Raw genomic sequence first — 13,221 nt, 5'->3', positions numbered from 1 at the left:
ACCACTGTATATATATATATATATATATATATATATATATATATACTGTATATAATAAAGATTTTTCAGTATCAACAGTTTAGATAGGATCTGTGGGGAAGCTTCAAGATATTAAGTGAAACTTTTTGAGACATAAAATTCAGCATTCTTCAACATGTTTTGTTCTGTGGACTGCAACATGCACTTTCATTTTCATCAAGTATTTCCAAAACACTACAGCATAAAACATGAGTATTATGAAGTACACATTGTTTCATGCAGGTGTACTATATCAATAAAACTGGAATAAAGCAATATACTTTATACAGACCTGCAGTGATGTCCTTCATGTCTGATCGTTCCTGACTGAGCACCTGCTCCAGATCTCTCATTTGATTTTTCAAGTAATCTCTCACTGCTGAGGCCTGACACGCTATACTGGTCCTCAGAGCTGACAAGATTTGTAGAGAAGTTACTTTCTTAATGTTTTAATAGAACTGAACATCAGCAAACAGAGATCAACTCCTAGAACGGGCCAATTATATTTGGCTTACCAACATGTTCTTTCAAAACAGCCACATCTAAGGCACTTCTCTGGTACTTCTCTGCAAGTCCATCATCTATATAATGAGAGAGAGAGAGAGAGAGAGAGAAGGAAATATAGCATGCCAATCAAATACTACTTTATTATTATTTTGTGTTTATAAAATATAATGTTATAGTTTATAGAAAAACACCTTTTTCTGGTGTGCTCTTTTTGGATTTTTCCTTTTTGCTGTTTCCTTTCCCTTTCTTTTTTGGTGGCATGGTGTAAAGATTCTAGATCTGCATGCAGAAGGAAAAGTCTCATTGTGTCTGTATTGTGTATACAGAGCCGCCTGGTAGCGTGGGCGTGGTTAGAGAGATATGGTAGCCAATCATCTCTCCAGAAGGCCAATTACAGTTGTTCTGCGTATCCGCATTGCACCACGTTACCGGCTCGTTGCCTGGAAGTGTGTACAGTTGCTAAGCGCGTCGTGTTGTTTTATGGACTATAAAGTATTTTAAGATATTTCTGAATTGCTTAGATTCTTTAAAAAAATCTCACTATTTTATTTGAAGTATATGACGTACTCTGTAGAGGCAGCCCTCATTCACAAGTGTGTTAACTTTTATTTCAATTCAGTTTTTAATTGTGTATATTTGTAAAGCGAAGATGAACTGAAATGATAAGAGATGATCAGCGAATCAAGCATCATACAACGGTGAACGTACAAAAACATATAAGACCAGAATTCGTGGAATGTGTCAAAAAAAATCTGCATAATTAATCTCTTTAACCCGGAGGGCGGCGAAAATACAATATACAAGCGCTACTTCTGCCAATGCTTTGCTCATGAATATTAACTAGCCTAATTTATACGTTGCTTGGTAACCTTCCTAGTGCTCCGGTTACGTGCCCTATTTAATATTCATTAGTCATGCTTTTCTCCATAGTAGGATTCGTGTGGGATGATGCACGCACAATTATCCATGTACTGCATACATTTTATACATGTATCTTACTAACCACAAACAAATGCCTTTCAATTTGAGTCTGTGGAATTCAGGATTAAATGATTGTGCAGCGATTTGTACAAATACAGACATGTTTGCGAATAAAAATGTTGTGTTCTGCATTGATATATCATAAATTGCTCATGCAAAAAGGAATCCGTGCATATGTGGATCAGGTGACACGCGTGCATTAATTGACGTCTAGTTGGAGTCGATCTTGTTCGGTTCATATGGATTTTGAGACTTCATTTTCGCAGTTCACAGCATTTCACGTCCCCTACACACACAACTACCAACGAACAAGGCCCAGTGCAATTCATTAACTTGTACACGATTTGAAAAATTCGCAAATGTGCTTCACTATACTGAAACAAATGCTTTTCAACCGGTGCATGCAGAGTTAAGAATTACATTAATGTGCAGCATTTTGTTCAAATAGAGACATATTTGTGAAAACAAATGTTATAGTTTGTATTAAAGTATAATAATTTGTGCATGTAGCGATTAAAATGTGCATTTGTGGATCAGGCGACACGCGTGCATTCATTCACGTCTCTTCTGAGTCGATTCTATTTGATTCGTTTGAATTTTGAGACTTTCGTTCCGCCCTTTTAGCCTTGTCCAATCCACACACACACAGCTCGCGATCCACGCGCAGATGAGCCACAGAAAATCAGCGACCACTAGATGGCACTAGCCCCACTCACATGTGCGCATTCCATTGAGTACGGTTTTATGAATGTTATATTTAGTTTCTTTGTTTCTTTTTGGTTTGGCTATTCTCCTCTACCGTATAAATATAATAAAGATGTTTTATTGAACTTGTTCTAACTTAACTTGTCTTAAGACACAGAATAGCTTATATTAATTTGGCCAAACAAGAAGTTTGTGACGGTACCTTGTTTGTTTGTTTTTTTGGGTCACCTTGGGTCAGTTATTCCTTCCTTGTAGGCTATTATTATTAATATTATTATTATTATTATTATTATTATTATTATTATTATTATTATTATTATTATTATTATTATTATTATTATTATTATTATTATTATTATTATTATTATTATTATTATTATTATTATTCCTTCCTTGTAGGCTATTATTATTATTATTATTATTATGCAAAGATGAAGTAGACGATGCTGATTAGCCATCTCTGCACTGCAGTAGCCTACAAGAGAAATGCACCTTTCATATGCTTACAGCATTGCAAACGCTGCAGCCTGTTTATTATCAGAATAAAATACAGTCAACCAAACATATAGATACACTATAGAATCTAGATACACTGGTTAATTAAAACAGCCCGTAGTACAATCCGTGCCGTTTAGCCTGAGCTCGGGCCAAGCGCATATTTGCTCATGTGAAGAGGATGATTTTTCATGTGAAGAAAACCATGATTTTTTTTTTGTTTGTTTTTTGGAAAGCGGGTTAAGTACAAAGCCTGGTTTACATAGTAATAATAATAGCCTGTAGCATTCAAATTCAAATATCCAACATTGTGAATATGGAAACATTTGGATTCGTGCCAAATGAGAGAGTAATAAAGAGGATTATAGGGCCAAACAATAAAAAACAAAACAAACAAAAAAAACTCCAGAATAAAGTCATTAGCCTATAATGCGAGATTAAACTCATTAAATATCCAGAAAAATGTAGAAATAAAATATTGAGAATAAAAATTATTAAATTTCGAGAATAAAGTCGTTCATGAGCATCTTCAACGTCATCTTTACAGCCGACAATGAGCCCGTTTACATGCACGTTCTTAAGCAGATTATGCTTAATAAACCGAAAACGCACGTGGTCATGTAAACGCGGTAACCCGTTTCTTTTATCGGAGTAAGGCGTAAGCATAAACCGGTCGACAGAGGTAGTTTTTTGCCTCTTACCCCGATTTCGCGCGGTATGTAAACGCAATAACCCGCTTTCTGTCGGTTTATTGAAGTGCGCATGTGATAAGTGACAGGAACGCATCCTTAGTGCAGATTTAAGCGCATCTAGACAGAGCAAACGTTTTGCATTAAAGAAAGAAGGAAATATATCACACAAGCAGACTTTTTCATGCCTCAGAAAATGATAAAAGTGTTCTCATCTCGTGCAGCAGAAGTAGAAGTGGTTCAGTCAAAACGCTGCATTATAACTGCATGAGAGGATAATATGAGCTGTAAGTTTCACGCTGACATGTTGCAAGTTGACATGTTGCAAGCTTTATTTAACATCACAACTGACAATCATATAGAATACTCGGAGTCAGATAAGCAAAAGATTATATTTTGACGTCACTAAAGGGAAATAACCTGATATATTAATAAAGTAATGTAAAGGCAGCTTACTTGCGTTGTCAGGTTACCGATGTGCATGTAAACGGGGAAACCTGGTTATTTAATAAGATGATATTTGTGAGTTATGTAAACGTGCTCACGGTCTCAGAAAACAGTTTAGTAATAAGTAGCCTATATAAAATATGTTCTAGCTATTTATGCTAAATGCATAAATTATTATTATTATTAATTATGCGATCCACTTGAGCGCGGAATAGGCTATTAAATGCTGTAAATTCCGTAAATGAAGTTTCAAAATCCAAATGAACCGAAGATCGACTTGAACTAGACGTCAATTAATGCACGCATGTCACCTGATCCACTTATGCACGGATTCCTTTTTGCATGAGCATATGATATATTAATGCAGAACATAACATTTTATTTGCAAACATATCTGTATTTTGTACAAATCGCTGCACAATCATTTCATCCTGAATTCCACAGACTCAAATTGAAAGGCATTCGTTTGTGGTTAGTAAGATACATGTATAAAATTTATTTAGTAAATGGATAATTGTGCGTGCATCTATTAATCATTTTGAGTCTAATTTCATCCCATAGATTCGTATATTTGCAAGATGAGCAAAAACGGGGGCGGAGAACATGTGAGACGTAAAAGAGGGCGAGGTCTTACAGGCGGAACAGGAAGCGCAATCACATGAGCACGGGAGGGGAGGTTGAAGGCGATGTTTATTTCCCTAACATGTTTATAATTTCGCGATCTAATGTTGCATTTTAATATGGAGAAAGACAATATTTGCTGTGTTTACAATAATCGTCAGTGATCACTTTTCCCTTTCACCTCTCCTAGGTTTTGCTTGCGAGGGCTCTTGACCTGCTCAGCCTGAACTTCCCGTTGCAAAAGTAGTGATGGGAAGTCCGATTCATTTCAGCGAATCGGTTCTTTCGAACAGATCCCCTCAAAGAACCGATTCAACTATTTTTGTACGTCACTTCGCTAATAGGTCATCACGTGGTCCCTAACACCCAGGCTTTAAAACAACATTTATATTTTTATCTTTTAAAAAGTATTTTCTCTTCATAAAATTAAAAAAATAAATATTTACTTAGATTTTTTTTCTTTTCCTCTCTGTTCAACAGAGTTATACTGTATTTGCAAGTGATGCAAGTGATTATTGTAATGTTTATTGATTATATTACTGTTAATTAAGAAATGAATAAAACATTCCAAGTCATGGGTTTATTGTGTTTATGTTTTGATTGTGTTTATTGTAATTTCGTGTGTTTAGTGTGATTATTGTAGCAATGATTTCGCTCATATAAATCATTTCGATCTTAAATATAATCTGCACGTTCATTAACCCATACTAAATATATTTTACATCTCAAATTTCAGTCCGACCAGTTTTGTGAACCAGTTCAACTGATTCATTTAAAAGATCCGGCTCAAATGAACGAATCTGACATCGCTCTGCAGAAGCGCACAGATAGAGAAAGAGAGCTGCAGGAAAAGGGAACATCACGCACGGGGTGTCGTTGTGAATGGAGTTGTTCCTCCACGTCCAGACACCCATCAAAACTTATTTTTACACGTTCATTTTAACCGGATCCGCCGCACTACCCGAGTGCATACAATACAGCGTGAAACAGTGGTTTCCAGCACGGGGGATTTAATGGGAGTCTTGCATCGATAAAGCGCTTCTCCCCCGCTTGACGGACCCTCGCTCGAACCGAACCGGACTCGGGCGCTGTCCTCACCGGGGGGTATCCGATCCCAGTTATATTTTGACTGCGAAAAAAACACTCCGGAGTCCGAATATGGCAGGAAATCTGAAGAAAGGTGGGGGGCTTATTGGCATGATGAAGGACGCTTTTCAGCCTCACCATCATCTCCACCACTCCCATCACCAGCCCGGGGCCGTGGACAAAAAGACGGTGGAGAAATGCTGGAAATTCATGGATAAGGTGGGTGGTTATTAATCAAAACATAAAAGATAGATACCAGAGAGACGCTGTAGCTAGCAGCCTCGGTCTCTTGTTAGCTTAGCCGGATGGCCTGCGCGGAGTAGTCCAAATGCAATATGGCAGGACAGCTCTGCTAAGGCAATTAGCTGAATGGTTTGCAGGCTAACAAACTATATACAGCCGTCAAATACTCTGGGAATATTCCGTTTTAGAGAGTAGATCATTTGCGGTACCCGTACGCCTCAGCTTGCCTAGTAGGACCTGTGAATGTGGTACAGGGTCTTGTGCTAGTTTGCTAGCTTAATAGCTTGTGGCATTTCTTTAACTGGTAAATACAGTTTGTATAGTAAGAAGACTAGGAATGGTTTGGACATATCTGTTCAAATGTGACTCCTTTAGGATGCTCAAATGAACAGTGTGGAAATCCCAAAGTTGGTTAAGCAATCAGTATCTGACATTACAGATCTTGTTGCTGGTCAGTCACTTGGTTAAATTGCATTTGCTTAGTGTAGAGGTGGGCAGTTGGTGGATAGATCTGCTCTTTCAACCACTACTTGCTGCTCTTGTTCATGTTTCTATGTAGTTTTTTTTGGATAAACAGGAAGTGTTCTATCATTTTTCTCTTATCTTTAAGTACTTATAATCTGTATTAAAGTGAAATATAAACTGGTGTGTTCCATTCAAAGTATGGCTTTAGACCGCTAAATATGCAGCTGTATTAAAAGTTAGATGTTTTGGGGTTTAATGCAGACTTATCCAAGCAAGGTTGGTCTTATGATCAGGTATGGATGTAGCTGCTGGGCACACAGTCCTTATTTCACACCTGATAAACCATATAAAGCCTACTGTGTCATATTTAATAATTTCTAAGACCTCTAAATGATCAACATGATCAAAATTTTGCACACAATCTGCTACATGGCTTCTGCCCTCTGATTGATAGTTCATACCTTTTTTTGCAAGTAAAAAGCCTTTTAGAGTCAAATTGTAATTGTCTACTTTCAGTTTGTGGTACACAAGACTTTGTATTTTTTGTATAAAGTAAACAAGAATCATTTTTATATTGTTAATATTTCATGATGAACTTTGAAGGGACTAAAGTACTTCACATCAGAATGTCATCTTACATTTTGGCAATATAAATAACAGCAACTGCACCAAATTTCATATTTTTCCTTAGTTCAGGTCTTTGAAAAACTCTGAAGTATTTTCTTCTTCACATATGCAACATATGCATTCGTTTTTTTTTTAAAGATGTTTTTAACAAATATTTCATAAATAAACTTCCAATAAAGCGTTCCATTTCAAAAAAGACATATTTTTCATATGTCAGGCTTTACAGAGTTAATGTACTAAGTAATAAACCAAGAATTTAATCAACTGATGGAGAATCTTTTTCCAGCTTTTCTAGTAAAATTTTAAAACTTAAAACGTTTATGTGAACATCTGTCTAGGTGGTTTTCTTTTGTTGAATTTGCTGCCTCACAATACAAAAGTTAAAGCTGCAGTTCATGGAAAAAAAAAAGTTGTGGTTACTGATCTCACACTTCCTGTGATGTTCACACTGGTACATGAGCGAAATGGTGCATCTGTCACAGGGGACTCATTCTAAACTTATCCTGTTGATACTTAGATACTAAAGATGGTATTTAATTTAGTACATTTTGAGATGCATGTTGCAAAGGAAAACTATTTAATTTTTACTGAGAAGAGCAGATAATGCTTGCTGATTGAAAACTTTGCAACTTCCTATTTGTTTAGTTTCACACTGGTAGTTTGGATAGTGCACATGTGACATATCACATTGTCTTCATAAGCAAATCTCCTTGTTTTTGCAACATAACATTGTAAATGTCCACTTTATGTCAAGTCTGTGCTGAGACTTAGACTGTAAAACCTTTATATGAGTGTTTAATATGAACATGACAATCAGTGATTCAGGATATATGACATTAGGAGAAGTTCCACTTGCAAAACAGGCTTTTCTGAAAAAAAAAAAAGGTTCTTCACATGAATTAAAGTTTTGTTAAGTCTATCATGGCTTGGCTATTTATTATCCAAAGTTAACTTTTTCATGTTATCCATTAGTGCTGGGCGGTATACCGGTTCATACCGAATACCGGTGTTTATTTTTGTTATATGAATTTTTAAAATACCGCAATACCGTATGTCGTTTAAACAGAAGCGCCAGATTGTCATAGCAAAGTCAGAATTACCTCCTCTCCTAGGTTCACGAAACGGTCGTCCATAAAATGCATTGCTGTTCTGTTGTAAGTAATCTTAAAGATTCCTAAATGCATCTACTTTCGGAAGGCCAAATAAAGTGCTTTTGCTTTCGCCTAGAAACACACAGCGTCTCCCTGACATGGCTGCTTCAACACTAACTGCGGTTACTGAAACCACGCCTTCTTTCTTTGCGTGAACATTTGGGCGGCATTATGCAAATATTTCCACATAGTGAGGTAGATATGTGGGGGCGTGTTAGAACGAGCCGTTTTAGGGGGGAGTGGCAGAGTCTTAACTTTGATAAAGAATATCTCTTTGGGTTTGAGACTTTAGTCTTTGCAACTTCAGGGATCTTATCTATGCACAATCAGCTTGTAACACTCCAAAGAGAAAGGAAAACTTGAAATCGCATCATATGACCCCTTTAACACCCGGTCATGCATGAAAAAAAAAATACCGTCATGTACCGTGAAACCGGTATAATTTTGAAAAATACCGTGATATAAATTTTTGGTCATACCGCCCAGCACTATTATCCATTTAGTTATATTCTATAAATCCTCTGTAAGTATTCAACCTCTTACCAAATACAAAAGAACTCGGTTGTGGTTCTTCCGTGTGAACCTTAATATGAAAAAACATTGCATAGTCAAAAACTTTAATATAGAATTCTGTATTTGACTATGGGTTTTCCACATGTATAAAACGTACTGTTGTGTTCTATTGTGTACTATTGTGTTCACCATATTTACAAACACATGATCTATGCCTTGATTTCCTGATAAGGTTTAGTAATCATTAAACCACATGTTGATTATAGTTGTTGTTGATTGTGTATTTGAATACTTTTGTAAGGTCGTTCTTATACTATGAATGCAGATTTAACACTATAAATGGCACTTGCATTTTTGAGTGCATTATTGCATTGGTGCATTTGAAATTATTTCTATTTTAATCGACTTCCTGGTATCATTTCTCATGCTTGAGACCAAGTGTACTTTTCTCCACACTTTTGGATTATTTTTCTGAATTCAGATTATCACTGGAAGCCATAATTAACACACGTCTGCACGTGAACATGTAGATTTATGCGTGTTTGCTGATAATTCTCGGGATGTCCTGTCACCACAGCCTTATCTCCTGGCTGTCAGGACTGGGGGTGCATGAGAGGCAAACGCTTTGGAGCACAAATCAGACTGAATGGTGACCCCCTAGTGATGTCATCAGCTCCCCTACCCCCCAATCACAGCTGGTCCTTTGCTGAAGACAAAATAGATAAGAGCGGCTGCAAGTACTAAGAGCAGCTGCACACAGCGCTGGCCTCTTATTGCTGGAACGTGTGCCCGCAGCACGGCGCTTCTCGAGCTGCTGGGGTGGTGACACTTGAGCAGTTTCCCGTTTCCTCAAATTTCCCACCCACGTCTTAATCAATAGTTCAGAAGGTGATGATGCGTGGCTTTAGTCCAGACAGAAGAGAGCCACTATGTCTGAATTAAAGCAAAGGCTAGTGGACCATCAGTCTAACCATTAAATTGTTTGTCTAATGAAGTGGTTTGAGGCCATGCACTTAATCATAATGATTTATTGTCTGGAATGGGTGTTTTTTTGCTTTTTTTTCTTGTACGATTTCAACAGCTTTGTAGCCTTCAGTAGGTTTGGATGTAATGACGATATATATGTGGTTGTAAAAATGGTAAAACTAGTGTAGATTTCGCTGTACAATTGGCATGGAACTGTTCAAAAGGTTTTTTTTATCTATTCAGCAAGGATGCATTAAACTGTTCATAAGTGACAGTAAAAACATGTATAATGTTATAAAAAAAGATTTCTATTTTAAATAAATGCTGTTCTTTTGAACTATCTATTCATCAAAAATGTATTATGGTTTCCACAAAAATATTAAGCAGCACAACTGTTTTCAGTATTGATAAATATTTTTTGGAGCACCAAATCATCATATTAGAATGATTTCTGAAGGATCATGTGACACGTAAGACTGGAGTAATGATGCTGAAAATTCGGCTTTGCCATCACAGGAATAAATTGCATTTTAAAATATATTAAAATAGAAAACAGTTATTTTAAATTGTAATAATATTTTACAAAATTACTGTTTTACTGTCTTTTTATCAAATAAATTTAGATTTGGAATTAGTGGTATATGATTTTGATATTAGTTTTACTGTTTTGACTCTACTTTTTACATAACATGAAGCTATTCTTGCACTGATGTCAGACTCGTTCAGTTGTTATGAATATTAGAAATAGATTAAGTAAAAAAAGGAAAGAATAAAACTTTTATAGTTTTATATTTTATTATTTTTAAATTCATATGTTTCATTTGTAAAGGATTTTATGCAAAAGTAAGTCAACAAAGTTATTAAACACATTAATTTCTCATCGAGTTGACAGCAAAAAACAAAAACAAAAAAAAACATTGTATACAATAAGGTGATAAAAAGCATTTTTATCATGCCGCCCAACCCTAATCTCAAGCATTAAACCCCTATAGCTGCAAAGCACACAATGTCATTCCCAGTCACCAGCTTTAAATGTTGTGGAAATTGACATGACAGCGTAGTGCTGTAGATTGCAGAATCGTGTCTTTTGTGCAAACACAGTTGTCATCGTATGTAGTTCACAAAAATCCTTTGGACTTTAAGATTCTTCTCTCTGGAATGTTCTGGTGGTGTGTGACCTGGAAAGGTTTTTGTGTGTATTTATGGTTGGGTTAACAGTTTTAAAGCCCTTGCAGGGCTCGAAATTAACTTTTTTACTTTGTAGCACTGGTGCTCCCAACTTCTAAAAGTTAGGAGCACCAGCAAAAATTTAGGAGCACTCACCAAAAATGAATGAGCACTACAACTACAAATTATATATTAACAGATTTTATCCTTACTATTCTTTACTTTAATGCAGATTTTAGGTTGGTTTATATTAGCTGTCAATCACTCAGTCACTACTTTCCGCTTACTACGGCGAGAAAAATAATGGGCTGAAGAAGAGAGAAAATGAAAAGAACACTGACAGATTTCATTTGTAAACAACCTAAAATTAATCTGAGTTTGGTTAAACACAGAGAGAGAGCTCTTCTTTGGCGAGGGTTAGGATGGTGTATGCGGTGTTAAACTTTACATTCAGCTCTGCCAATTGCACAGAACAGGTTAGCGGTGGCTAGGGGTGTCTGTGCGATATTGACAAAAAATTATATCTCTATATTTTCTGGGATTTTATTGATAACGATAATTTGACTGAGTGTTACTGTGCTGATATCTTAAGGACTACAGTGGACAGCTGACTCCTAAAGTTTTTGATATTCTTCATATTCTGTGTGGTGGTCAGTTCACAGCAGTGACAGAAATTAATCTTTTCCAATAAGTTCAAATAGATTTTTGCCTTTTATGGTCATTTTTACCTTAAAGCCATTTTTTCTAAAAGTGTGCATTATCATTTGAGTCAAATTCTTATATTTAATCAGTCAATTATAATAAGACATTTGGGCTGTTATCAAGCAAATGAAAGTATTAATCAACAAAATTCATCTTTGCAATGCAGAGGAAACACAGCAGCTGCATCTGAAATGGCATTTAGATGCATTTAGACACTGATTAATGCAGGACATGAATGCATTTAGCCTGCAGTTACACATGCATACATAATATTTTAATATTGTAAACATAAAACGTTGAATACTGATAATTGAAATATTTGAAACTTTAAATGTGAAATTAAAACCGCCAGTAGGTGGCAGCAAGTCACCGAATCATTTAAACGGTTGATTCATTCAAGAACGAAACACCGTCATGTTGCTCAGAGACACAAAACAGCGCTGTGGCTGTATTCGGGATTATTTTTGTTGGCGAAATAGAGCAAAAACAGGCAATATGGTGTCTAAAATGTAAGTCTCTTAATATTAACTTGTTTATTGAACAGTTTGTATAAAATCAATATCAAATTTGTAGTCATGCTGATTTTTGGAACGGCACTCATCTTGTGGTATTGATTAACTATATGAAATGATATAAAGGCCCCATATCTTGAATTTTGTGATGCATTTTAATAGAATGAATCATGCAGCGAAAGAACGCACTCTAAATGCACACGCGCACTAGTTTAACCTACTAGACTTCATCACGCCATGTATGCGTGCACGTTTTGTTTTGGATTTTGCAATATACTCGATAATGTCAAACCGCACATCATAAAACAACAATTACGAAATGTGTAGATTCGGTGGCGAACGCTGTTACCTGCAAACTCCGTCCCACAGGCTTTACAGTGAATGCAGTGCATAGAGCACAGTGCATTTTCATAGCGAAGCCACACTAAGTCTTTCAACCATTCTCTCCGAAAACTGTACGCCGCCTTTTCGGCTGGTGGACTAACATTCACCACATGATCGCTATCACCAGAACCATTATTTGTAACTTTAGGTGGTTTACAAAAGAAATCTGTCAGTGTTCTTTTCATTTTCTCTCTTCTTCAGCCCTTTCTTTTTCTCACAGTAGTTAGCGGAAAGCAGTGACTGAGAGATTGACAGCTAATATTAACCAATACAAAATCTGCATTAAGCTGAACCTGATTTGTTTGCCACACACTTGTCCCTGCATTTCTTGTGCTTGGCACTCTCTCCATGTTTAACTAAGCTCTCGCGCTTAAAATGAGTTGATTCAAGGGCAAACACTGTGTTACCTGCAAACTCCGTCCCACAGGCTTTACAGTGAATGCAGTGCATAGAGCACAGTGCATTTTCATAGCGAAGCCACACTAAGTCTTTCAACCATTCTCTCCGAAAACTGTACGCCGCCTTTTCGGCTGGTGGACTAACATTCACCACATGATCGCTATCACCAGAACCATTATTTGTAACTTTAGGTGGTTTACAAAAGAAATCTGTCAGTGTTCTTTTCATTTTTATCTCTTCTTCAGCCCTTTTCATTCCCCGCGGTAGTTAGCTCCCTGTCACCTGACAGCGGAAAGCAGTGACTGAGTGATTGACAGCTAATATTAACCAATCTAAAATCTGCATTAAAGTTAAAAATGTAAAGATGAAGTTTAATTTTGTTATGTAGCCTAACGTTTCATAGAACGGCAGACAGGTCACCGTATCAACACTCAGAAGGCACATACTCTGAACGTTTTTAGAGAAATGAAAACAGGTCGCACGACAACAATTATATGCACTCGCACAAATGCTCCCAAATATATTTTGAGGTCGCACAGATTA

The 13,221-nt window shown here is 36.4% G+C and overlaps 1 protein-coding gene and 1 pseudogene across 2 annotated transcripts in view; one reads left to right on the top strand and one right to left on the bottom strand.

Moving 5' to 3' along the window:
- Window positions 1-786, bottom strand: part of LOC107690478 (coiled-coil domain-containing protein 153-like) — a 3,313-nt pseudogene extending 2,527 nt beyond the window's left edge.
- Window positions 787-5,244: 4,458 nt separating this feature from the next.
- The window catches only part of LOC107690460 (E3 ubiquitin-protein ligase CBL-like), a 45,437-nt gene continuing 37,460 nt past the window's right edge, over window positions 5,245-13,221 (top strand). For both annotated transcript variants that reach the window (XM_016488817.1, XM_016488816.1), the window contains exon 1: window positions 5,245-5,768. In XM_016488817.1, the coding sequence (XP_016344303.1) occupies window positions 5,622-5,768 (147 nt within the window). In that variant the 5' untranslated portion in view covers window positions 5,245-5,621. The remainder of the gene's footprint in view (window positions 5,769-13,221) is intronic.

This window comes from Sinocyclocheilus anshuiensis, unplaced genomic scaffold (genome assembly GCF_001515605.1).
Source record: "Sinocyclocheilus anshuiensis isolate Anshui unplaced genomic scaffold, SAMN03320099.WGS_v1.1 scaffold1455, whole genome shotgun sequence".
In the NCBI taxonomy this organism is placed as follows: Eukaryota; Metazoa; Chordata; class Actinopteri; order Cypriniformes; family Cyprinidae; genus Sinocyclocheilus; species Sinocyclocheilus anshuiensis.
Note: the sequence above shows the minus strand (reverse complement) of the source record. Positions and strands in the feature narration are given on the sequence as shown.